Source organism: Panthera leo, chromosome B4 (assembly GCF_018350215.1).
Source record: "Panthera leo isolate Ple1 chromosome B4, P.leo_Ple1_pat1.1, whole genome shotgun sequence".
Classification (NCBI taxonomy): domain Eukaryota; kingdom Metazoa; phylum Chordata; class Mammalia; order Carnivora; family Felidae; genus Panthera; species Panthera leo.
Genome location: NC_056685.1, coordinates 119,382,423 through 119,409,491, shown reverse-complemented (window position 1 = coordinate 119,409,491; position 27,069 = coordinate 119,382,423). Strand labels below are relative to the sequence as shown.

At 36.0% G+C, this 27,069-nt stretch overlaps 1 protein-coding gene across 18 annotated transcripts in view; it reads left to right on the top strand.

The window, feature by feature from the left end:
• Positions 1–27,069, top strand: part of ANKS1B (ankyrin repeat and sterile alpha motif domain containing 1B) — a 1,079,782-nt gene that overhangs the window by 621,043 nt on the left and 431,670 nt on the right. For all 18 annotated transcript variants that reach the window (XM_042947477.1, XM_042947476.1, XM_042947473.1 and 15 more), the window contains 2 exons: positions 10,446–11,035; positions 12,979–13,051. In XM_042947477.1, the coding sequence (XP_042803411.1) occupies positions 10,446–11,035; positions 12,979–13,051 (663 nt within the window). The remainder of the gene's footprint in view (positions 1–10,445; positions 11,036–12,978; positions 13,052–27,069) is intronic.

Sequence of the window (27,069 nt, the reverse complement as noted above, 5' to 3'; positions counted from 1 at the left end):
AGTGTGTTATTCACACTAATGGATTAAAGGAGAAAAACTACATAATGAACTCAATGGGTGAAGAAAACCATTTGATATAAACCCAATATTCAATCATAACTGAAATTCTCAGCGAAGTTGAAATACAAAAGAACATACTTAATAAATGGTATCTATCCAAAAATTAGAAAAAGCATAATTTTAAAAGGGAATCAGAGGTATTCTGTGGTAGATCTGATTACTGCTCTCAACTCTTCACTCCCTTTTCTGCTATGTTACACTGTACAGCAGGACAGTAGGTGGCCTTTACATCCTCATTTCATTTACATTAGTTTTAGACACATGACTTTATTCCATCAGTAAATGAGAGAATACGTGATAATGTGCCAGTTCCCACAGTGAGACCTGAAGAGCCATCACCCATTTCCACTGTGGAAAGATATATCATGTAGCCTCTTAACAACTCCATTGAACCCTCATGAGGTAATGAGAGGGAAAAAGGCAAATAGATGCCCTTAGTATTAGTCTGAAAACTGTTTTGACCTCATAGGACCCTTGTGAAAAGATCTCGGGGACCCCAAGCATCCCTGGACAACACTTAGAGAAACAATGTTGTGGGATAGCATTTCCTACAAGCAATTATACATTCTTGCACAATCTCAATGGAACCAAATCAGAAAATTAACATTAATACATTACTAACATCTATTCCTAAGACTTGATTCAAGTTTTCTACTCTCTCCAATAATAACCTTCACGATAAAAAGAAACTAGCTCAGGATCCCATGTTGCATTTATAGTTGTAATGTCTCTAGTTTCCCTCCATCTGAACAGTTCCTCTGACTTTCCTTGGCATTCATTACCTTGATACTTTTGAAGATTAAAAAGCAGTTATTTTGTAGAATATCTCACAAATTATCCTCATCTCATATTTCTGCATGAGTAGATTAAGGTTATGCATCTTTGGCAGAAAAATCCAGAAGTGATTCTGTGTTTTTCTCATTGTATCCTATCAGGTGGGGCAAGATTTTTATTTGCTCTATTACCAGTGATGTTCACCTTGATCATTTGATTAAGGTAGTGCCCCCAGAATTTTTCACCATAGAGTTAGTCTTTATGCTTTGTAATTAATAGGTATCTTGTGGAGATGCGATTTGAAATTATTTAAATTTCCCATTCCTAATCAAACTTTTGAATCATTCATGTATTTATATATTGTTATGGGCTCATGTGTTTCTATTTTTATTATAATAGATTATAATTTATTAACTGTCATTATGTATTTTGTTCCCAAAACTGTCCTCAGTTTAACCAGTTGGCCCATTTGAGCTGGCTTCTGTATCCTCCTAACATGCCTCATCACTCTGAGTACTTCTTTGCTTTCTGGCACAAGGTGTTCCAGGCTCATCTTGCACCTTCCGTGCACTGGCACTGATATCAGTCATTTCTCAATGGATCCTTGTTTATTTGAGTGGAATATATATTTAGAAGCAAAAATCTAGGCTTTACTTACTGCTACTGGGATTTCAATTTCCCAGGCCCTCTTAGTAGACAGAGGTAGCTAATATAAGGTAATATATATGTGTTAATACATATATGCACAAATACATATTTACATGTCTTCTGTCTTGAAAATATTGATATCTCCAATTCCAATCCAATATCACAAGGTTCACTCTAGTTTTCTTCCTCTTCATATTTAAAATTCTCTCTTAAACAGTGAGAAATCTGGCTCCCACTATCCTTAATGTAGTTGCTTATTTGATTAGCCCTTCTGTATGTAACCAATCTCCCAGATCTACCTCCTCCCCACTCAGGTATCCTTTTTACCTTGACTGATATATTTTTTTTAAGTTTATTTATTTATTTTGAGAGCATGAGTGGCGGAGCAGCAGAGAGAGAGGGAGAGAGAGAATACCCAGCAGGCTCTGTGCTGTCAACATGGAGCCTGATGTAGGGCTCGAACCCACAAAGCCGTGAGATCATGACCTGAGGTGAAACCAAGAGTTGGAAGCTTAACTGACTGAGCGACCCAGGCGCTCCTCACCTTGACTGAGACTTGAGTCTCCATGCCAGTTTATCTCTCTTTATAAACATCCTGCCTGCACTCCTGGGACTACACCTTATGGCAGGCCATTGCCACACATGGACATCCTCCTTTGCCTGATTGGGCTTTGACATCCCGTGGTAGGCCACCTCATGGAGGAACACTTTTCTCTTCTGGACATGGACACATTCCTTGCGCTGTTTGGGTTTTGCTCTCCTTGCTAGGCTACCTTTCTGCAGGGATATTCTCCTTGCTTTGCTCAGTTTCTGACTCCTTCAGCTAGGCCATTCCCCTTCCATAGATTACCTCCTTACCCTCACCTGAGCCCTGACACTCCATACCAGACTACTCCCTGTGTGGACATTCACCAAACACTGTGTGGGCCCCAACATGCCATGCTGTGTTTCCCCCAAACATAGTTACCACCATTACCCTGCTTGGGTGCTGATTTTCAACTCTGAGTCACTGCAAACCTCCACTCTCCACTGAAGGCATGGATGCCTTCTCACTCTTTCTCATCTAATGACTTTAGGACTGAATTGCCCCTGGAGTGAATGGGAAAGGAGAAAGGAAATGAGCAGCCATTTGATATCTGAGCTCCTCTGTTTATTGTATAGGTTGTTCCTTCAGAATTTGTATCATTTTCTTAATTTCTTTTAAATACTTTTTAATTTTAGTTTACTGTTTTCAAATTCTCTGGGGCTACATTTGTTATTTGTTTTCATTAGCTCTTAAACATTCATTTTCATTTCTTTTTCTTACATGTCTTTAAATGAGGTTTTATTAAAATCCTTTTTTTGTTTGTTTGTTTCCTCATGTTTAATGAGAGGAGATGTCCTGGATTATTCAAGCACAAAAGGTTCTTGTATGAGAGTAGGCATGAGCCATACCATATGAAAGTAGCTTTACCCACTTCACTGTTCAAGGACTTTCTCCTTTGTGGTTACTGTGAAGTATTCAGAAACAGGGGTGCTTCTCTTGATTCAGAATACTTGCTGCCATTACCTCAGTGTTCTCCAGAGCTCCATGCACTTTGCTTTCCAAAGTAGTACTCTCACAGTTGAACATTATATTTTGCTACTATTATGTCCAAGGCCTCCCTCCTCTAGACCTCTGCCTCCCATACCACTCCTACCTCCCCTTCTATAAAGTGTTTTTCCCCCTAAGGTCTCTGGTATTTGCACCCTGTTCAATTTGGATTCTGCTCCTGAAAGTTTTTCTCCAGAGTCTCTAGACCTACTAAGAGCACATCTTTATTGAATATTTCTGAGACTCTCAAGGGTATAAACTACTTCTTGTTGTCTTTTTGCAGGATATTTTCAAGTTCTGCTGGTTGTCCTCAGATTCTATCACTTACCACCCTTCTTAGTGCTGGGCCCTCTCTTTTTGGTAATCAGAGTCTAATGGCAATTTCATGGCTTGCAAGGTCCATCCAATTTCATTTTCTTTTCACCACTACAGCTTCACAGCTTCACAGATCAAGTTCCGGATCTTGCTACTATCACCTGATTTGGCTTTGCCATCCATTTTCCAGGGTCACAGGGATTCCTTGATACCTGCTTTATTAAAGATATCACCCATAGTTGATTTTTTGTTTGTTTGTCGCTGTCCTGTGCTCATTTTATCCTTTCATTATCATATGTTTTTATTTAAATACCAGTTAGTTAACATACAGTATATTAGTGTCAGGTGTACATTATAGTGATTCAACCCTTCCATACAACACCCAGTACTCATCACAAGTGTACTCATTAATCCCCATCACCTATTTAACCCATCCCCCACCCACTTCCCTTCTGGTAACCATCAGTTTGTTCTCTATAGTTAAGAGTCTGCTTCTGGCTTGCCTCTTTCTCTTTTTTCCACCTTTGCTCATTTGTTTAGTTTCTTAAATTCCACATGAGTGAAATCATATGGTATCTGTCTTTTCTCTGACTTACTCTTCTTAGCATAATGCTGTCTAGCTCCATCCATGTCATTGCAAATGGAAAGAGTTTATTCTTTTTTATGACTAACATTTCATTATATCTATATAGATATATATCTATATATAGATTATAGGTATAGATACACACACACACACACACACACACCACATCTTTTTTTATCCATTCATCAGTCAATGGACACTTGGGCTGTTTCCATAATTTGCCTATTATAGATAATCTTCTATAAACATAGGAGTACATGTATGCCTTTGAATTAGTATTTTTGTATTATTTGGGTAAATACCTAGTAGTGCAATTTCTGGATCATAGAATAGTTCTATTTTTCACTTTTTGAGGAAGCTTCATAGTATCTTCCACAGTGCCTGTACCCGTTTGCATTTCTATCAACAGTGTGAGAAGTTTCCTTTTTCTCCACATCCTTCCCAAGATCTGTTTTTTCTTGTGTTGTTGATTTTAGCCATTCTGACAGGTGTGAAGTGATATCTCATTGAAGTTTTGATTTGTATTTCCTGATGATCAGTGATCTTGAGGATGTTTTCATGAGTCTGTTGGCCATCTATATGTCTTCTTTGGAAAAATGTCTATTCATATCTTTGGCCCATTTTTAAAATTCCTTTTTTTTTGGTGTTTAATTTTATAAGTTCTTTATATATTCTGGATAATAACCCTTTATCAAGTATGTCATTTGCAAATATTTTCTCCCATTCCATAGGTTGCCTTTTAGTTTTGTTGATTGTTTCTTTTGCTGTGCAGAAGCTTTCTGTTTTGATGTAGTCCTCATTGTTTATTTTTGCTTTTATTTCCTTTGCTTCAGGAGACACATCTAGAAAGAAGTTACTATGGCCATTGTCAAAGGGGTTACTGCCTGTGTTCTTTAGGATTTTTATGGTTTCAGGTCTCACATTTACATCTTTGATCCATTTTGAGTTTATTTTTGTGTTTTGTGTAAGAAAACGGTCCAGTTTCATTCTTTTGCATGTTGCTGTCCAGTTTCCCCAACACCATTTGTTGAAGAGACTGTCTTTTGTCCATTGGATAATCTTTCTTGCTTTGTTGAAAATTAATTGACCATGTGGTTGTGGGTTCATTTCTGGATTTTCTATTCTGTTCTCTTGATTTATGTGCCTGTTTTTGTGCCAGTACCATACTGTTTTTGTCACTACAGTTTGGTAATATAACTTGAAGTCTGGAATTGTGATACCTCCACCTTTGCTTTTCTTGTTCATGAATGACATATGAGACCAGATGGACTTAATAGATATATTTAGAACATTCCACCCTAAAACAGCAGAATACACATTCCTTTCAAATGAACAGGGAACAGTCTTCAGAATAGATTACATATATGATCACAAAACAGGCCTCAATAAATACAAAAAGATTTAAATCATACCATGCAACTTTTGTGACCACAATGCTATGAAACTAGAAGTCCACCACAAGAAAAATATTGGAAAGACCACAAATACATGGAAATTAAACAATATCCTACTAAACAATGAATGGGTCAACCAGGAAATCAAAGAAGAAATAAAAACAAATACATGGAAACAAATGAAAATTAAAACACAATGGCCCAAATCCTGTGGGATGCAGCAAAAACAGTTTTGAGAGGGGAGTATATAGCAATACAGGCCTACCTCAAGAAGCAAGTAAAATCTCAAATAAACAACCTACCCTTATATCTAAAAGAGAACAACAAACGAAGCCTAAAGCCAGCAGAAGGAAGGAAATAATAAATATTACAACAGAAATAACTGGTATGGAAACTAAACAAATAATAGATCGATGAAACCAGGAGCTGGTTCTTTGAACAAATTAATTAAATTGATAAACCTCCAGTCAAATTTATCAAAAAGGAAAGAGAAAGGACCCAAATAAATAAGTCACAAATGAGAGAGGAAAAATAACAACCAACATCACAGATTTTCTATTAATATTAGCGCTCAAATCCCTGGAAATGGAGAAATTTTTTATATTCTAAAGAGGAATAAAATGACCCAATAGACAAAAGTTATGATTTATAATATAAGAAAAAAATCACTCATTTTCCATTATTTGTTTTTATCTTAACATGAAATTTGGGATTTTATTGCTATTCAGGTATTAATATGGGTGATAAAGATCAGGGGCAAAAATGGGTAAAAAGAAATTGAACTACTTACTATTTGATACTTTTTCTGACATTTCTTTGAAATGCTAATGATGCTTTGAGTAACTATCAGATTGAAATTCACACATATTTAGTTCTGTACCTTGGCATGAAATATACACTTATCAACAGAGAAGTGTGAAATTAAATAGGACAAGTTATGAAAACAGTTTAATCTATATACTCTGCCTCAATTACATCTAAATAAATAGTAAGAAAATGCAAAAATCCTCTCCAAAGTATATTTTAAAAATACACAAGCATAAACAAAGAAGTAAATCCCATATATTTACCATGTCAAAATAACAATCTTTACTGAGTGTTTAATATAATCACTACTACTACATTTATTTGTAAAAATGAAATCCTTTAGATTAAAAATTGTTGAAATAACATAAACATACATTTAATGTGTTCTATGCCATTGGCATACTTCTACTATTTTAATAAGTCTTCACAACACTTATAGGTGTACACAATTACTATCTTTGCAGATATGAAAATATAAACACTGCATTGTCAGAATGTATTTTGAATAGTGTATTAATTCTTCTTTGAAAACTGGGTTACAGGCTGAATCATTTATCTATCATTGAATATCAAACCACTCCAAAACTTAATGGCTTAAACTAACAGCCATTTATTTAGCTCATGATTCTAGTGGGTATTTTCTTCTGGTCTGGGTCAGCCTCAGCTAATCTTGGCTGGGTCAATAGGCATACTGGCCTAAGATTGGTTAGTCATGGATGACCTCACTCAAATGTCTGGAAGTAGGCTTACTGTTGTCTAAAATGACAGAAATGGCTGGTGTATTAACCATGCCTTTTTATTTTGGGTGTGTTTTGTTTTGTTTTGGTTTTGGTTTTGATTCTTTGACATCTTGGGACCTTTCTGACCCTGGAGGAACTGCCCTTCCCAAGTTTAGCTAAATCTTAGAGATAGTCAACATGGCCTTCATATGCAAACCAAACAATCCACAGCCATATCCCCACCCCCCACTATCTTTATTATGCTCTCATGCTCTGGGGCACTTTTCACACCAGGACCAGAGGACTAGGGACAGTTCCTATGCTCTAGAAGCTGCTGAAATGATTCAAACTAGCCACTCCTAAACCTGTACCCTGTTTCTCCCACTCCTTCATATAGAAATCACAATAAAGGCTCTTGCTCACCTTTTCCCCAGCTCATTCTGCCTCCTAACCAACCCTGGTGTTTCCCCTGTCCTCCTCCTCTTGGGATCTATAACAATTTATCTTTTCAATGGCAATTGTCTCCTGATCTGTTAGCCTCATCAAACTTGGAAAATAATAAAACCTACAATTTCAAATAGCTGAGCATTGTATTTCATCATCCATCAGACAAGTCTGGGCTTATTCACATGGCAGCAAGTTTGCAAGAGCAGCAAGAGAACAAGCCCTAATGCACAAGTGCTTTTCAAGTCTCTGCTTATATTATATGTACAATTGCTCCATTGGCCAAAGCAAGGTATGTGTCCCTACCCAGAGTCAGGTGGGAGGAAAGGATACAGTGTAGGGTGTGGCTTTGGGAGCCTTTGCAGATTTGGGCCATGCCATCAGTCTACCAAATACGCATTTCATGAGGTTTTATGTCAACTTCTCATTCTCTTTGATTTGAGTAATCCTTAGAGTTTGGCCACTGAAATAAGCAAGTTGCCTTTTGACAACTCTTAGCAAAGATGTTACCAACTATCATGATGCTAAGAACTATTATTCAAAATACAAAGCTTATATGCTAATAACTAAATTTTCTTTTACTTAGGAAAGTCACTGCTTATCACTAGAGGACTTGGACAGTATAAAGCATTTTGGGGTTGTGATTATCGTCATTTTTGTGAAACCAGAGAGGGGATGATAACCTAATAATAATATTCACAGAAAACTTTAAATAATATTATGCCCCTAAAACTCTTATTTATCATGAATATGGTCAAAAACCTCTTGACTGAGATTTAAAGAACCTTTTTTCCCACAATAGGCTGATTATTTTCAATTTTCTTTTCATAATCACACCCTTTAGCCTTCTTCAGCAAGTTTCAAATTAAATTCTAAACTTCCTTATTTCTGAATTCCTCCTTCCTTTCACATTGTTTACCCATTACTGTCATCCAAACCAACCTGTTATGTTGTAAAGGACTATGGATCCAAGTAGCGTAGGAAGAAAAAGAAAATACATTGGAACAGAATGCCAAGTTTTATTTCCTCTTGGTATTATCTTGCTTCATGGTGGTGAAAAAAACCTTTTTTAGTCCACTTATCCAAATTCCAGGAACAGTCATAAACAGAAGAAAACAAGTCCCCTCCCACAAAGGGTTTACTTGCTTGTCTTTGAAATGTAGATTGTTCTTTTATCTGAATGGTAATTTATTTTCCAGGCCATTGGATATGGGAATCTGCTAGATCTTAGTTTGAATCACAGCTTAACTGTTTACTAGCTAGAAACTTCAGGAACTTAAGTTGCCTAAGTGTTCATTTTTACTTCCAAAAAATGGATATAATAGGCCATAAACTCAAGCCTTTAGAGAGAGTTCAGAGGTGCCTTAACTCACTCTCCATTCACTGTTCTACCTCAGGAAGGGTCTCAGTCGTGAGGGAAGGACAGGAGTTATCAAGGGTATAGTGTTGTTACACTGGAAAGGGATGCAGTTTTTGTGGGAAGACAGAGTGAGTATTATAGCATTGGGTGGGCACAGAGTATTCCTCCTTTAGACTGTTATCTCTTGGACCTCTCTTCCTAGCACTCCTCTCTTCCATCTCAAGATATTGTTGTGATAGGTTGGAGCAGGGGGACATGGTCTGTTTGGAAAAGCCCAGCAGGAAAGAGGGTTAGGTCCAGGGATATTCAAGGCCAGGAGCAAACCTGCCTCATCAGATCGTAGGGATAGAACAGTATAGGGATTGGGGCCAAACTACCATAAAGTTGATTTGTATGAGGCATCCTCTGGGCAATATCTATTGAAACTTAATTATGGTTGCCAATTTGTTTAAATATATAAATGCAATATTCTGGTTATATCTCTATCAGATACTCATGATTATTATTAATCATTTCACAGAATTGTTATACAGATCAAATGAGATCTTGTAAATATAATCCCTAAGTCAGTGCCTAGTAAATAGCACATACCTGTTAAATGTTACTTATTAATTTATGAAAACTTTGGTGTTTGGGATTTATAATACTAACCAACTTCTTTAAAGTGTAAGTCAGCAAGTCAGCTTTGGATTTGTTGTTATTATCTAGCACATTGGCTATTTTTGACTCTTTCACAAGATTGGGTTATGGGCTTATCAGGTAATTTAACTTTTGATTGTGGTACATATTTAGCTATATGAATTAAAATGACCAATCAAAAAGGCATATTGACTTCCTTTGCTAAGTTATTTGGCCAGGGTTTTACACACTATATCTTTAAAAGACAAATTAGGTCATAAAAAAGCATGGTATATTTTAAGTCCCAGAGAACATTTATGTTTTATCTTTAAAAAATTACAAAGCAATAAATTCTTCTTTTTTCTTTTCTGCATTACATTTTCAAAGATCTGAAGAAATTAAAAAATAACTGATGCTATTTCAGAGAAGAAAGAAAAAGATGGCTTTGTGTTAATAACTCAACACCAGTTTATTTTAAAAGCGTCTGGCTTTTTAGTGATATTATGGATTACGTTGTTTGCTTATGTTAAGCCTGAACAAATCCTTTTTGTCTAAATTGTAATTTATAGAATTATTCTTAATATTATACTTAAAGTGATACTATTAATTTTATTTACTTTAAATAACTTCTAATTATGTTTCTTTTCAAGATTTTGTTTCTGAATTTATTTTCTGGAAGAAGGGCAAAGGGATATCATTATGTATGATCTTGATTTACCTGCCTGATGTCCTCCTACTGCACAATGATTCGTTTATTGTGAGGGTTTAGACACGGGAATTTTTTCAAATTAAGAAAACCCAGTTTTAGTATTCAATATAAAATATATGCTCTGGGGACAAGGAAGAACAGTATGCAATTACTCAATTAATACTCAATTCATATCTTTGAAATATATCCAAAGGTATGTCAGGAATATCTGGTTCACACACACACACACACACACACACACACACACACACGCACACACACACGAATTCGCTTTATACATGGTACTATGGGGTCGTGGGTGTTTCATAGGGTGAAGATATCATTGTGTAGCAGCAAATTAAATGTCTGGATATTGCACAAATTTAAAAGGCACTGCTATTGTATCAGGGTTTTTGGAGTCTTTATAAACAGCCATCCTGAAGCCCTTCTCTTTTGCAGATGACCCTTCTCAACAGGAGGATAGCGATCCTCCAAAAGAATATGATCCTGGGCAATTTGCAGGCCTTCTCCATGGATCCTCTCCAGCCTGTGAGTCCCCTGAAAATCCATTTCATCTCTATGGGAAAAGAGATGAACGTGAAGAAGGACAAGATGAAGTCAGTTCAGCAAACAGTCCTTTGCCTTTCAAGAAGTCTCCAATAGCAAATAACTCAGAACCTTTGGTAAAGAAAATTAAACCCAAAGTGGTCAGTAGAACAATTTTTCACAAAAAAAGCAACCAACTTGAAAACCATACTATTGTTGGCGCCAGAACAACTAGAAGTGGATCCCGGAATGGAGACCAGTGGATTGTGAACACGGGAGGATTTGTGGAAAGAGCCTGTACCCTGGGGAGAATAAGATCATTGCCAAAAGCCCTGATTGACATGCATTTATCAAAAAATGTCTCTAAATCGGATTCTGATCTCATTGCATACCCTTCAAATGAGAAAACACCAAGAGTTAACTGGAGTGAATCTTCACCTGCTGAACATACTTCTAAAGGGAATTCTGAAAGAACACCATCCTTCACTTCTGAATGGGAAGAAGTAAGACTTATTCTTGTTGTTCTTTATATAAGGCTTTGGAGTCAAAGGAGGTTTGGGGGAAGGGTTTTAAGTTTTAAGTCTTTCAGAGGCAAAAAAAAAAAAAAAAAGAAAGAAAAAAAAATAGCAGATGCATAGAGTTCCAAGTAGAAGGGCAAGGTTCTAGGGGTTATACATGATAATTTTGCAGCTAGTGTAAAAACAAACACAATTCCACACATGTGGAGAAATCTATTGTTTCCATAGAAATTGATATCAAGCAGAAGTAATAACTAGCTATGAGGTGCAAGAGAATGTTCACAGTATGTCCTACCAAGCACTGCAGCTGACAAACTGAGAAGTCTTTGTATTTCTGATGTTCTGTATCATTTTGCTACTTACTAAACTCTTTGTTAGCTCGTCTCCCTTCTTTAAAGTATCTTATATTTTCAGAAGAGCTCCTTATAATCTTAACCTTAATGGTAAACGGAATAGTTCTGGCTCTTCCCCAAGTTCCATACAACAAACCCAAATTACTTAATATTTCCCTTTTACAGCTACCAGAGAGATTAAGGAAAAAGATGTTGAGATCAAGTATCACTAATTTAAACTCTACTTAGGGGAGCCTGGGTGGCTCAGTCGGTTAAGCGTCCGACTTCGGCTCAGGTCATGATCTCACAGTTGGTGATTTCGAGCCCCACATCAGGCTCTGTGCTGACAGCTTAGAGCCTGGAGCCTGCTTCAGATTCTGTGTCTCCCTCTCTCTGACCCTCCCCCGTTCATGCTTTGTCTCTCTCTGTCTCAAAAATAAATACAAACATTTAAAAAAAAATTCAAACTGTACTTAAAGACAAAGTCTTCCATTTTATAGAATTACTCAGAAAGTAAGTGCCCTTGAAAGGTTATGAAATATCATCCTTTGTCCCTAAGGAGGACTACATCATAAAATAATGAAGTTCCTTGCCTTTTCTTGAATTTCTTCAGAGAATGGACCACATTCCCACTTAGCCTTTCACTCTAATGTTTCACATTTTTTTCTCTCAAAAGACTGTGCCAGTTAGATTGGGTTTTGAAGCACAATAGGTCACTCTAGTATTCTGAAACCTGAAACCTAGAGATGTCTGATATTGACATTCTGAATTGAGCTATTTGGGAAAATCACTTAATTTCTCTGCATCTGTTTCAGGGTGAACAAAATAGGGCACTTAAGTAATGCTTATTGCCCTTTCTGAAACCCGCTGTCTTACACAAGTTGCTAGGATGATGAGGAGTGGGATTAAACCATAAATGACTAAAACTTAGTCATATCTGCCTATAAATACTGTCCTACTTGACTGATAGTTTATTCAAGTCTCCCCATTTCTTATATTTATTAATTCTGTGAATAACATCTGAAATCATTTCTGCAATGAAGCAGAATTAATTAACATTGAACTTATCTCTTAGAATTAAGGTGTTTCTACAATTGGATTCTTGTGATTGCATGCCATGCCACAAATTAAGCTTGTGGCTGGTCAAGCCATTTGGTTCCAATGGCCATACCCACAGATGAAACCCACTCTTTCACCAGTCAAAAGACATGCATGCTCTCAGATGGAAAAGGAAGAATGCCTGGCAGAATGAACATCTTCACATGAACTTATCCCTTAGCCCCATCACTTTCTGAGTTTAAAGAATACACAGTTCCTAACTTACGGACCCACGAAGGTCCAAAGTTCATTTTAGGAAATATAAAGAAAAGGCAGTCTGATTTTGAAAGTTTAAGAAAGGGAAGCATAATTTATATTTTTAAAAGCAATTCAAAAATCGTCTGCTTCCTTTTAAACCTTTCTCAGCCAGACTCTTAATTGTGGTATTGCAAAGGTAATAATATCAAGAAAGTATGCTTCTGGAGTTTGGAAATTGTTTTAAAATGTGATGATAAAAGTGAATTGATAATTTATTTATATGGCTTTTGTTTCTCACAGATTGACAAAATAATGAATTCCATAGATGTTGGAATTAACAGTGAACTTGAGGAAATGAATGGTGAGACCACAAGTAAGGAAACCTTTATCTTCTACATTGTAATTAATAAATGTGCTCAAGAACTAGCTAGAAAATGTAGGAATCTTTAGGTAATTCCATGTTTTATTATAATGATAGCATCTACAGATTATTTCCTTACACTCACATCAAACAGCCATGACCTCTAAATATGAGTTGTAAGTGTGATGATTTAGCAACTTGAGAGATTTTTTTCCCCAGGTGCTATGGCAGTTAACATTAATGGAGTTTCAACTTTGTGTAGAGCTAAGTATGGAGCACTTCAAAGTGTTAAAGAGTATGATGACTTAATACACTACGATTTCCCATTCAGTGAAATGTCCCATTCATTCTGGCCAAAGTGATTAACAACTTACCCCCAAGTTACAAGCTCCAGTATGGCAAGAACTAGGTGTTACTTATCTTCATGTATCCCAGAATACCTAGCAGAATGTTTCACAGTTCTGCAATCGCTGTTTAACATATTGCCCTTGCGAAGTATTATTTTCTTCTTTATAACTAAAGCTCAGAGTGGAATTCCATTTGAAACTTTCTTTGAAGACTTTTTCCTTCATACTGATGGATGATGTCAAATACGAGACAGCTAAACCTAAAAATAACAGTCAAATTCATGCTAAAGAATCTACTATTCTGGATAGAGTCAAAAGAACTGGCTTAATTTCTATCCAGCCATTAAGTAGTGGTATAACTGTAGATTATTATACAGGTCTATAAAATTTGGAGTTAAAACAAGTGATTGCTAAGTTCTAGAAGAACTCGTTTAAGTTAGTAGTGATAGTTGATGGTTTTGTAGAGATAATGGGATTAAGATCTGTAAGAGAGAAGTCCAGATATAGCATAGGATAAACAGCTATGGGATTTTGTAGCCCTTTGGTCACCAGGGCCTTTTAAACAGTACCCCTAGTGACTCTTAAGCACAAGAAAGTTGGAAAATGGCTCTCTTATGATGCACTGGGCCTGGGTGGATAAATAGCAACATTGAAATTTGGGGTTGCAGCCACTGAAAGGAATATTCAGGCCTAGATGAACACCTTACTCATTTCTTCTATGCTGGGACAGGCAAGAAATTATTCCAATATGGCTGGACCCCATGTTAATTAAGTGATAATTGTTTAAAAGTTTGGACAGTTTTTTTCTGAAATGCATATTTGTTTTAGATTTTAAAAACAGAAAAATTATGAAAAACATAACAAAATTATGTGCATATGTCTAATGACACAAATATGACATTAGCTCTGGGATAGCATGTATAGCCAGATCTCTCACACAGAAAGGCTGATAAACATTGAGGATTTTTCTAGTATCCAAAGAACTAGCCTAGGAATATATGTTGCCGCATAGTTCTTTCAGACATGGTTACAAAATAATTTGAAGAAAGTATAGGAATACAGATTTTTAATTGATATGAAGTTAAGAATTTATTTTTTTTTACCAATAGGAAATTCCCTGATACTGAGAATGTTCAGGCAGAGACATAGTGCTTCTGTATTGGAAGATTTAGGTGACATTGAACATTAATGCTCTAAAATTCTTCAAATAGATAGTATTAGAATTATAAAAAAAAAAAACATGATTATAATGAAAGATTAATGCTATAATAAGGGTAAGCGTTAATTAAAAATGCCACTCAGGCAAAGCTGCCTTTTAAGGGTACTTTAGTAGTAAACAAATCCACAGATTATTACCCCTAACTCTCCTCTTTCTACTGTTCATACCACCATCCTACACCCTGCCTTTATTTATTATTTTTCTACAGTGATAATGAAAATGAAAGTAGAGACTTAGTCCTCAAAGATTCATTACTATTAACAAAGACTGGTTCTGTATGTGCCTTAATTTTTGCCTTTTAATTACATATTAATTATACACTAAGTGATTGTACCATGTGGCATTCCAGTTGTCCTTTAGGTCATTTGTGAATTACAACTTTACTGGGCTGCAGGCTTTTCCCTCTTGAGGCTAGATAGAACTAGAGAGGTGACAACCCCATGAAAATACATTCCATGACTATGTACTGGGTTACCAAGTGTAGTCAGGGAATCACATGGTGAAACAAAAAAATCAAACAAATGTGAATTCAATTTTTTTAAGATTTTTTTAAATTTTATTTTTGAGAGAGAGAGAGAGAGAGCATGAATAGGGAAGGGGCAGAGAGAGAAGGGTACAGAATCTGAAGCAGGTTCCAGGCTCTGAACCGTCAGCACAGAGCCCAACACAGGGCTCAAACTCATGGACTGTGAGATCATGACCTGAGCGAAGTCAGTGGCTCAACTGATTGAGCCCACCCAGGAGCTCCTGATAGACATGAATTCAAATCTCAGTTCTGCTGTTTACCAAGTGTTTGATCTTAGGCAACTCATTCAGTTTCCCCATTAACAGAAATTAAGATATTAATATAGGAAAATTGTAGAGATGTGTGTAATGGCATATAGGTAGAGTCTGACACATGTAGATATGCATTATATTTCAGCTCCCCACCTTGCCCTACCATGAGAGAGATGTGGTGTTTGACACTGTGGACATATCAAGATAAACACACGTTACCCTTCCTTTAAGAACTTCATGATGTCAGCTAGTTTCATAGTCTTTGTGGTTAATTTCCTGTCCTCCCTGGAATAGTGGTGTGTCACTTGTTTTACAGGTAGTAAGAAGCCCAACAGTCAATTGGTACCAGAGAAGAGTAATTACTAAAAGAGATTATAAAACTCCATGGTACCCTGGAAAAGAAAAGAGAAAAATCTAGACTTGATTTAATTACTTTTATGAAATCTGGATGTTCTCTATTTTCTTGACAATGGGGAAGAGATTTGCAATGAAATTAACAGGAGGTATATTTAGAATAAGTGAGAGGAAATACTACTTTACTTAGTGTGTGTTGTCAGTGTCTAGATTTTGCTTTGGAAGGCAACTGAACCAAGCCTGACTTTAACAGAGCTGCACAACTTTATGAGTTTTGTGACATTTGTGGCTAAAAACCTCAGAAGATGATTGGGAGAATAAAATCAGAAGCAGTGATGTATCAAAGATGAGCATTACATTTTCCATGCTCTTTCCTATTTTGTTTCAATGTTTTTGTTTGCCCTCCCCACCACCTGCACATTTGCAATTTCAGGTATTTTGTAAACAAAATTTTTATTGGACCAGTAAGAGATTTGGAACACTTTCATCTTCACGCCTAAAAATAGGAACCAGATCAAAGTTTGAGCAGGCTCTGTGAATCATCAACTAGTTCCACTCATAGAAAACCATTTCCTCTTTTTTTTTTTATTTCCTCAGAAATTTTATAGTAGTTTGAAACCTATCTGACAACTCCAGCTATCCAGGACTAAGATAGAAATAACAGTAAATAAAATTTACTCAATCTATGTTTTGTCAGTCTTTTAGATTCTCATTCATAATAATATTAATAGACAATTTTCATGAACATAACTTCTGATTTCCCACTTGAAATCAGATTCAAATGCCAAAGAAATTGGCATTGGCAGTAGGATTCAATTATATTGAATATCTCATATTGTATAGAACATCATGTTCTTTGGTGATGCTGGATACATGATGTGATGATAGTTCATTCTACATCATCACATACTCATGCATATAAGATTTTCTCAGAGAGCCAGTTTTGAAGGTGGACTCAGTTTCAGATCCCAGAGTTGCAATTCACTTACTCTGTGACCTATTTGATCTCAGGTTCCTCCCTTGTAAATTCAGATTTTTAACAACCACTTCATAAGACCTCTGCAAGATTAAATTATGTACTTGTACTACTATAGCCTAGAGCATAGCAGGTGGTCAACAAATGTAATTCTCTTGCCTTCTTATCCAAGTATGCATGACTTATCTTTCTAACTAGAATGTATACTACACGAGGAGATACTTAGGAACCCTTGCTTGTCTTTTTGATCAGTAAAGATTTTAGTTCAAATGTAATTGCTCGTATTCTAAGCTGCTTTCATGAGTCTTTCTTAAAGTTTTATTTCTTAACCATTGTCCTTGGTTAAGTGCAAGGAAGCACTTTCAATTTAGGAAATTTACCATTTTCATTGTAACTACCCCAAAATTGTCACACTTGCTAAGAATCATGTTGATGATCTTCTTCACGAGATTAAGGAAAATATAAGTAAAATTGGAGACAATAATGGACTCCATAGGATTTGCTGATCATTACACATGTACAGCAAATATTCAAAGTAATTGCGCAGATTTTACAATACAGGAGTGACAAATCATCTTATCAACACCCTCCTATTTCTAAATTGGCTTTAATGATCTCCTGCCACACTAAGCAGACTACAGGTATACTTACTGCATTGGAATCATCTCAAGTACATGAATATAGAAAGTAGCAGTTAGCAAAGAGGTGTTTTTCTTGAGGCTGGGATTTTTTTTTCTTATACTTAAGGTTAAATTATATTCAAAGAGAAAAATTCTAGAGTCTTAGCTTTTAAAAACCTACTTTCGCCAAGATATGAATTCCATCTAGATTTTAATTATAAATGAAAGCTATTAAAATGAATTTGTAAAAGATTTTAGCATCAAATACACTGTCTATATTGGATAGATGAATCATAATTCTGAAGCTATTTTCTGGAGTTCATAGCTCTGAAAACCGTCACTAACATTAATCTGCAACTTCACTTTCTAAGCTTTTGCTCCTCTTCATCCAAGAGTCTGAGGGCCAAGTTACAGTTCAGAGTCCCTCATAGCTATAGAGACCCTCCATGGAGAGTTTCTAGAAATTTAGGAACTCACTGAGGCAGAATAAGTGTTCTCTCTACTCCTGATCTAAGCTCCACCGTAGCTCTAGTCTGCAAGAACAGAGAGTGCTCACATGGCCCTTTCCCCAAAGAGGGTCTTTTCTGGGTGGTTAGGGCATAGGTCTCTACAGCCCCAGAAGCTGCTCTTCCATGATGTTTTGGTTGTTCTCAGACCCTTGATATTTGCTCACATAACTCTAGATAAGCATCAGGTGCAGCTGATAGCTGTTCTTCTGCTGTGGTTGTTGATGGGAATATAATTTCTTAAACTCTAGGAGAACACTTTTTTAAAAAAGTATTTACGATTTTCCAGAGTTCTCCTATTAGAGAAATGACAAAGAGGAAAGAAGAATCCCTTCTTAGTGTGTATCAGATACTGTGCACTTTTCTCCTGTGAACATTTTTCATTCAATTCTCAAGATAACTAGGTGAGGTATTATTATACCCATTTGACAGATGAAGAAAAGCTCAGAAAAAGTAACTAACATGTCCAAGTCAACTGCTTCAAAAAGTAAGTTTGCTTCTTCCTGAAATCCATAATCCTTTCAATGAAGTATGCTACCTACACAGAACAATGGAAGCCAGTCCTTTGCTTCTTTCTCTTTAGCTAAAATTATGCTCATATGCACTAAAGGGAGCACTGAAGCGAGGGTATTTAAGTGTAGAATTAACCACTTCCTCTTAGCAAAGCCTAACTATTGGTATATGGAAAGCTTCAGCTCCACCCCCAAAGCCCTCCCAATGTACACGTGATGTGGTCATATTTAAATGAACCACAGCTCCAAATATCTCCTATGTCCCAAAGTGAATGTATAAATGCTGATAATGACCTGGGCTTTACTTATTTTCAGAGGAAGATTTTTCCTTGCCTCCAGCAATATTCCTTTTCCCATGAACTGTTAAATTGCACATTAAAAACCTCTCTGTGAGAAGCTCTGCAATGGGCAAAATTTATTTTTGATTTTTATTTCTTTTTGCAGCACTATTTTTAATAGAACCAACTGGGGAAGGTGGGTAGTAGAATACGTTAGCATAGAAGCACCCTATTTTGTCCAAATTAAGAGAACTTATTTTTATTATGTTTTATATAACACTTCACTAGCTTTTTTCCAGATAGATTAAATCTACGAAATCCCTTAATAATAGAATAGCTATGTAAAAATGTGAATTACAGTAATCATTAGGCTAGCATGAGTTAATCTTTATCAAGAGACAGTATTTAATCAACAAAACAATTGTATTCTTAGCAAAGTAGACACTAAAATTTACTTAACACTATTCATTCTGAATAGTCATTAAAAACTAAAATAACCTACATAATATAGATTTTGATCGATAGAATATGGCTGAGATTTTCTGTTTTTCAAAATTCAAATAATATTCAACTGTGAAATTAGGTTTCTCTGAATTATGAAATAGTTGAGTATTATTCTGTGGCCTAATATTTACCTGTGATATATCAGTAGTTAGAACTGGTACATTGTTTTCAATTCGACAAAATATTTAACCTTCTAGAAGAGACCTAGATAAGTGAGCAAGTACAATCTTTCAGTTTCACTGAAATATTTGCCATAACCTCTTTCGTATATGATCAACCAACATTTGCTCCCACACTTCCCATAATGATGAGCTCACCACTTCCAGAGAAAATATATCCTATCCCTGGGAAGCTCAAATTGTTAAAAACTTTATTTTTTGAGTAAGAAATATGTCACCTACGTAGACATAAGTTTGAATATGCACCCTAACAATCACTAGTATTGTGACTTTTGGAAATCATCTCATCAGCCTAAACATCATTTCTTCATACAGAAAATAACTGTAACAAATAATATCTACCTTCCCTCAGCATCATTGGAAAAATCTAATTAGTTACTACATGAGAATGTAGTTAGCTAAATTTCTAGTACATAGTATACTGTAATAGATGACATCTCCCCTCTTTGATTTCTCTTCTCTCTTCTATCTATATTCTCTTAACTTTTTTCCTAAGAAACAAAGGGTGGATAATGGCCCATTATTTCTAATACGTAGAAGTATCTTTAAGATATGGATGATATTTTTGATAGGCTATACTTCTTTCACATTCACCATAAAGCTAGAAAAAGGCTGCAAAAAGTCTTCATTGTAAGACACTTTAAAAATACTAGTTAAGGGGTGACTGGGTGGCTTAGTCAGTTAAGCATTGGACTTTTAATTTTGGGTTAGGTTATGATCTCATGGTTTATGAGTTTGAGCCCCACATTGAGCTCCATGCGGACAGTACAGAGCCTGTTTGGGATTCTTTCTCTCTCTCTCTCTCTCACTCTCTCTCTCTCTTCTCTTCCCCTGCTTGTGTGCTCTGTCAAAATAAACTTTAAATAAATATTTAAATAAATAAACTAGTTGAACAATTTCTATATAAATATCAGTGCATTTTGCAAAGTCTACCATTAACAACCTCATACTGGTAAAAGAGTAGGAGGCATAGGGAAGGAAAAATTCTTATTCTATCCTTCAAGGTCTTCCAACTGGACTAAGAATTAAATTTACATGAGACAGATTAACAGGAGGAGAAAAATATCAAAGTTTTATTATGTGCATATGGAGGCCCCAAAATGAAATGGAGACCTAAGGCAGACAGTTTTTATACTTCTTAGACAGAGACAATAAATTTGTGAGGAATTGACAAAAGATAAAGAAAACAGATGTTTGAGAGCTTTAATTAGTAAGGGATTCTAAGCAGCATTTCGGCTGAGGGGTTGATTAGTAAAAAAGTAACAAGGTTTGTTTCTACAGTTTTTCTTGGCTTTAAAGTTCCTATCTCTGGTGACGAAGATATGTTTTTATTTCTTCATACAGTGAGGGGTACCTTCCATGTGGGAGATTTATTTCTTGCTCTCAGGGGTACAGGGGATGGTCTGAGTGTTTTTGTACTGGCTGTTTCCCAAGTAGTTTCAATTCAAAATAATCAGTATGCCATTGTGGCACATTTTAGGTAGCCTGCCCTTAGCCTTTACAGAGGTAAAAATAATTAAGAGTAATCTGCAATATATAGCTAATAGATATTCATAAATTATGGATCATCATTATTGGGGTTTTTTTGTTTTTTAGAATTGACTCAACTTTATTTATTTATTTTTTTTCAATATATGAAATTTATTGTCAGATTGGTTTCCATACAACACCCAGTGCTCATCCCAAAAGGTGCCCTCCTCAATACCCATCACCCACCCTCCCCTCCCTCCCACCCCCCGTTAACCCTCAGTTTGTTCTCAATTTTTAAGAGTCTCTTATGCTTTGGTTCTCTCCCACTCTAACCTCTTTTTTTTTTTTTCCTTCCCCTCCTCTATGGGTTTCTGTTAAGTTTCTCAGGATCCACATAAGAGTGAAAACATATGGTATCTGTCTTTCTCTGTATGGCTTATTTCACTTAGCATCACATTCTCCAGTTCCATCCACGTGGCTACAAAGGGCCATATTTCATTCTTTCTCATTGCTATGTAGTACTCCATTGTGTATATAAACCACAATTTCTTTATCCATTCATCAGTTGATGGCCATTTAGGCTCTTTCCATAATTTGGCTATTGTTGAAAGTGCTGCTATAAACATTGGGGTACAAGTGCCCCTATGCATCAGTACTCCTGTATCCCTTGGGTAAATTCCTAGCAGTGCTATTGCTGGGTCATAGGGTAGGTCTATTTTTAATTTTCTGAGGAACCTCCAGACTGTTTTCCAGAGTGGCTGCACCAATTTGCATTCCCACCAACAGTGCAAGAGGGTTCCCGTTTCTCCACATCCTCTCCAGCATCTATAGTCTCCTGATTTGTTCATTTTGGCCACACTGACTGGCGTGAGGTGATATCTGAGTGTGGTTTTGATTTGTATTTCCCTGATGAGGAGCGACGTTGAGCATCTTTTCATGTGCCTGTTGGCCATCCGGATGTCTTCTTTAGAGAAGTGTCTATTCATGTTTTCTGCCCATTTCTTCACTGGGTTATTTGTTTCTCGGGTGTGGAGTTTGGTGAGCTCTTTATAGATTTTGGATGCTAGCCCTTTGTCCGATATGTCATTTGCAAATATCTTTTCCCATTCCGTTGGTTGCCTTTTAGTTTTGTTGGTTGTTTCCTTTGCTGTGCAGAAGCTTTTTATCTTCATAAGGTCCCAGTAATTCATTTTTTCTTTTAATTCCCTTGCCTTTGGGGATGTGTCAAGTAAGAGATTGCTACGGCTGAGGTCAGAGAGGTCTTTTCCTGCTTTCTCCTCTAGGGTTTTGATGGTTTCCTGTCTCACATTCAGGTCCTGTATCCATTTTGAGTTTATTTTTGTGAATGGTGTGAGAAAGTGGTCTAGTTTCAACCTTCTGCATGTTGCTGTCCAGTTCTCCCAGCACCATTTGTTAAAGAGACTGTCTTTTTCCATTGGATGTTCTTTTCTGCTTTGTCAAAGATGAGTTGGCCATACGTTTGTGGGTCTAGTTCTGGGGTTTCTATTCTATTCCATTGGTCTATGTGTCTGTTTTTGTGATCATCAAGACATCGTTATTGTTTTTAAATACAAATTTGTCTTGCTAAAATAGAATGAATTAAGTGATAAACATGGGTCACTTACCCATGAAAAAAACTTTGTATTTTATACTAGTTGTTTCTATGATACACTATTATGATAATATAAGGCTTCTCATTTACTTGTGTTTTGATACTCAAGTGTAATCTTCTAGAGAATTAGGAAATGAAATGTTTTATAAATTTAAGAACAATGGTACCCAACAATATCACTTACAGAAATGTATCCTAAGGAAGCAATAGGACAAGAGCAAAATAAGTGTATATAAAGATGTTCATTTCAACACAGTTTATGATGCTTCAAAAAGTAGAATCAAACCAAATGATCATTTATAGAAAATTTATAAAATGAGTTACTGTAATTCCCTATGATGAAATTTTAAATATCTAGTTAAAAATGACATTGTATCTGTATCTATTACCATGGAAATACGGTCATAACTTATTATTAAGTGAAAAGAATAGATAAAAAAGTAAATTATAATCCCATCTTTGAATACACATTCATGAAAAAGATCTGGAGGCTGTATGCAAAAAGTTAACTAGGGATATCTCTGGGTAAACTTAATCAGTGATTATGATCTTTTCTCCTAAATTTTCTGAAATTTTTACAGTGAATATACATTACTTTTATTTTTGTAAAATAAAAAGTTATATGTCAATTTAGCAAATATATACAATCATAAGCAAATTATCAATGTAATAATTAAAGATTTGCCAAGTGAATACTATTAATGAATACATGATTAAGTCTTTTTTATCAGTTTTGAGTTAAAATAAGTGTGTTTCAGTGGCTTTCAGAGAAGGGATCCATTCATTTAATTTATTTTTTAAGTGATGGCAAAATCTTTTAACTATACAAATTTTTAACATATTCATAACCCAACCCCTGATCAAAATTATTGTTTTATGTCCATTGTCAGTCTGTGTGCATATTCTAGTGAGACTCTAGTCCTTGTCTATGTGCACACTCCATTTCCACATATTAATAATAATTTTATAGATAGAATTTTACAATCCTCATTTTCACATATCATTTCACAAAATTCTATTTTCTCACATTTTTTTTTCCCACTCCTTGCTTTATCCCTCCTGTGAATATCCAATATTAGCATGGTATATATGCTTCTACTCTTTTCTCCAATTCCATGCAATCACAAACAGATAAATGATAGGTAGGTAGGTATGTAGGTAGATGATAGATAGATAGATAGATAGATAGATAGATAGATGTCGCTTGTGTTTTAAAAACAAATCACACTTTATACATTTCTCTGCAACCTATTATTCTCATTCAACAATAAATCATAGCTTTACCTTACTTTTATAATCAGTGAAGTAAATAACCTGTGAAATAAAATTGTACTCATGAATTTCACCCTGAGAGGAAGAAAGCTCTGATTGGTTTGCTATTCCAACCTCTGCACTAACTTGTTCTGTGACTTGGAAAACAACACCTCAAAATGAGCCTCAGTTTCCTCATTTGAAAATTAAAATGTAAGACTAGATCTTTTCCAACTCAATAATTCCATGACTCATACTTTCATCTTCTGTTTTAATGGGTTGTGCTTTGGCAGAATGTCCTTCTTTAAAGCTTTCCACTTCTTAATTTCTTAAGGACAAATGGCCAATAAATCTCAAGTATGTGTATTTCAACTAGGTTCTTCTAAGAATGTTGCCAGATCCTCATTTTACACTGCTTTTTAAATATAATAATATAATAAATGCATAATTCAATTGATATAGGTGTGTAAGATATTTAAGTTCTTTGTTTTTATAAGCAAAAGTGATTTTCTCCTAAGCATCTCAGCTCTTTAAAAAAAAAAAAAACTTCTGCTGATTTGAAAGAGACTTAAATGACTAGCTGAACTCATGTGCACATTAGCTATGTGAATTGGAATAAATGCAGAATTTCTGATACTATACTTTGCCTGCTTCTTGAATCCACTAAGCTTCTTATAAGAATTTTTATGGCCAAAAAAAGTAGTTAGCATTTCAATAGTGTATACTTTTCATTAGGTTGCAGATACTGACCAAGTGCTCACAATGGCCTATTTCTTACCCAATGACTTGGCCTAGCCCGACTATAGTTGATCGTCTCTCTTTTCCACAGGATGCTGAACTTTGGCTTGCCCCCAAATCTAAGCAAGCACTAAAATGCAGGACATCTTCCCTTAAAAGTCCGTTCAGAATCAGCTGACAGCAGGGAAAAACATTTCCTATTTTACCACACTGTTCATGCTGTTTGCTCAGCTTCACCTGCTTGCTCCATTTCCCCTCGAAGTTCCTATAGTCCTGCTTTATCCCTCCCTATGAAAGAAAAGGCCTTGCAGCACCTGGGTGGCTCAGTCAGTTTAGCGTCTAACTCTTGATTGCAGCTCAGGTCACGATCTCAAGGTTTGTGAATTCAAGCCCTGTGTTGAGCCTGGCATCCGGCTCTGTGCTGACAGCGTGGAGACTGCTTGAGATTCTCTCTGTCTCCCTCTCTTTCTGCCCCTCCCCTGCTTTCCGCTCAAAATAAATAAATAAATAAACTTTAAAAAAAAGCTGTTTTCTGTTTGATTTTGAGATGCCTGAAGTCCTGAGGGAGGAACATTCTCCGTATTATAATAATCTTCTTATGTCTCCACTTGCCTAAGTCTGGATTTGTTCTTATTTGACAGCACTAAAAATTTCATAGGTCTTTCTGGTTCACCTTTTACCTTCTCAACCAGTTTTCTTTTCACCTGTCAGTGTTAATCACACCATAAATGGTGTCCCCCCAGTGTTGATCCTCAAAGACTGTATACTAAATGATATTCTCTGTGTAGCCATTGTTTTGAAAAATGGGTGCATGCTTATATGTGGTTATGTGTGTATGACATGTGGATTATACCTGCAATAATCATAATCATGTATGTGACATAATTATATATGTGAGATATATACAGATTGATTTCTGTATCCATTTGTGATACAATTCTATATCAGTCTTCTAAGAAAATTCCACCATTATCTCTTATATCATACCAAATGTTTATAGTCATAAAATGAAAGTGAAATACTAAAGCTTTTTTTAAAATTTATTTTGAGAGAGAGACAGAAAGAGTGAGTGGGGGAGGGGAAGAGAAAGAGGGAGTGAGAGAATCCCAAGCAGGCTCTGCAACACAGGGCTTGAATTCACAAACCATGAGATCATGACCTGAGCTGAAACTGAGAGTAGGATGACTAGCCAATGAGCCACCCAGGTGCCCCTAATAAAAGTGTAACATACAATACCAAATACCTTATCACTGTTGCTGACATATGAAATGCTCATTATAGTGACATTGAGCCTTTATTATAAAAATAAAGGAAATATTTTCTTTTTTTTAAAGACTGAAAAGTATTTCATTTTAGGTATATACCACATTTTCTTTATCCATTGATCCATTGATGGGCATTTAGGTTGTTTTCATATCTTGGCTATTGTGAATAATGCTGCAATGAACATGGGAGTACAGACATCTCTTTGAGATCCTGATTTCAATTCTTTTAGATAAATACCCAGAAGTGGGATCGCTGGATCACATGGTAGTTCTATTTTTAATTTTTTGAGGAACCTCCATACTGTTTTTCACAGCACCTGCACCACTTTACATTCCCACCAATAGTATACAAAGGTTCCATTTTCTCCACCTCCTCACCACACTTGTTATCTTTTTTTTTTAATTTTTTTTTCAACATTTCTTTATTTGAGAGAGACAGAATGAGTGGGGGAGAGGCAGAGAGAGAGGTAGACACAGAATTTGATGCAGGCCCCAGACTCTGAGCTGTCAGCACAGAGCCTGATGAGGAGCTCTAACCCATGGACCACAAGATGATGACCTGAGCTGAAGTCAGATGCTTAAGGACAGAGCCACCCAGGCACCCTTTTTTCTTTTTTTCTTTTTCTTCCTTTCTTTCTTTCTTTCTTTCTTTCTTTCTTTCTTTCTTTCTTCCTTCCTTCCTTCCTTCCTTCCTTCCTTCCTTCCTCCCCTCCTCCCTTCCTTCCTTCCTTCCTTCCTTCCTTCCTTTTCTTTCTTTCTTTCTTTCTTTCTTTCTTTCTCTCTTTCTTTTTGATAATAGCAATCCTAACAAGTGTGAGGTCATACTTGATTATAGTTTTGATTTGCATTTTCCCAATAAGTGATCTTGAGCATCTTTTTATATACCTCTTTTCCTACAGGACATTATGCTAAGTGAAATAAGCCAGTCACAGAAGGACAAATACTGCATGATTCCACTTACATCATGTCTTAGTCCATTCAGGCCACTCTAATAGAATACCGTAGACTGGATGGCTTATAAACAATTTATTTCTCACAGTTGTGGAGGCTGGGAAGTCCAAGATCAAGGAGTCAACAAATTCGGTGCCTGGTGAGAGCCCACTTCCTATGACATGCAGGGGTCTTTTCACTGTGTCCTCACATGGCAAAAGGGGGCAAGGGAGCTCTCCTCGTGTCTCTTATAAGGGCACTAGTCCCATTCATGAGGGCTCACTTCCCAAAGGTTCCACCTCCAAATACCATCACATTAGGGACTCGACTTCAACATATGAATTTTGGAGGTCACAAATATTCAGTCTATAGCATATGAAGTATATGAAACAGTCAAACTCATAGAAACAAAGGTTAGAATGGTGCTTGCCAGGAGCTTGGGGGAGGGCGACTAGGGAGTTTCTATTCAACAGGTATAAATTTTCATTTTGC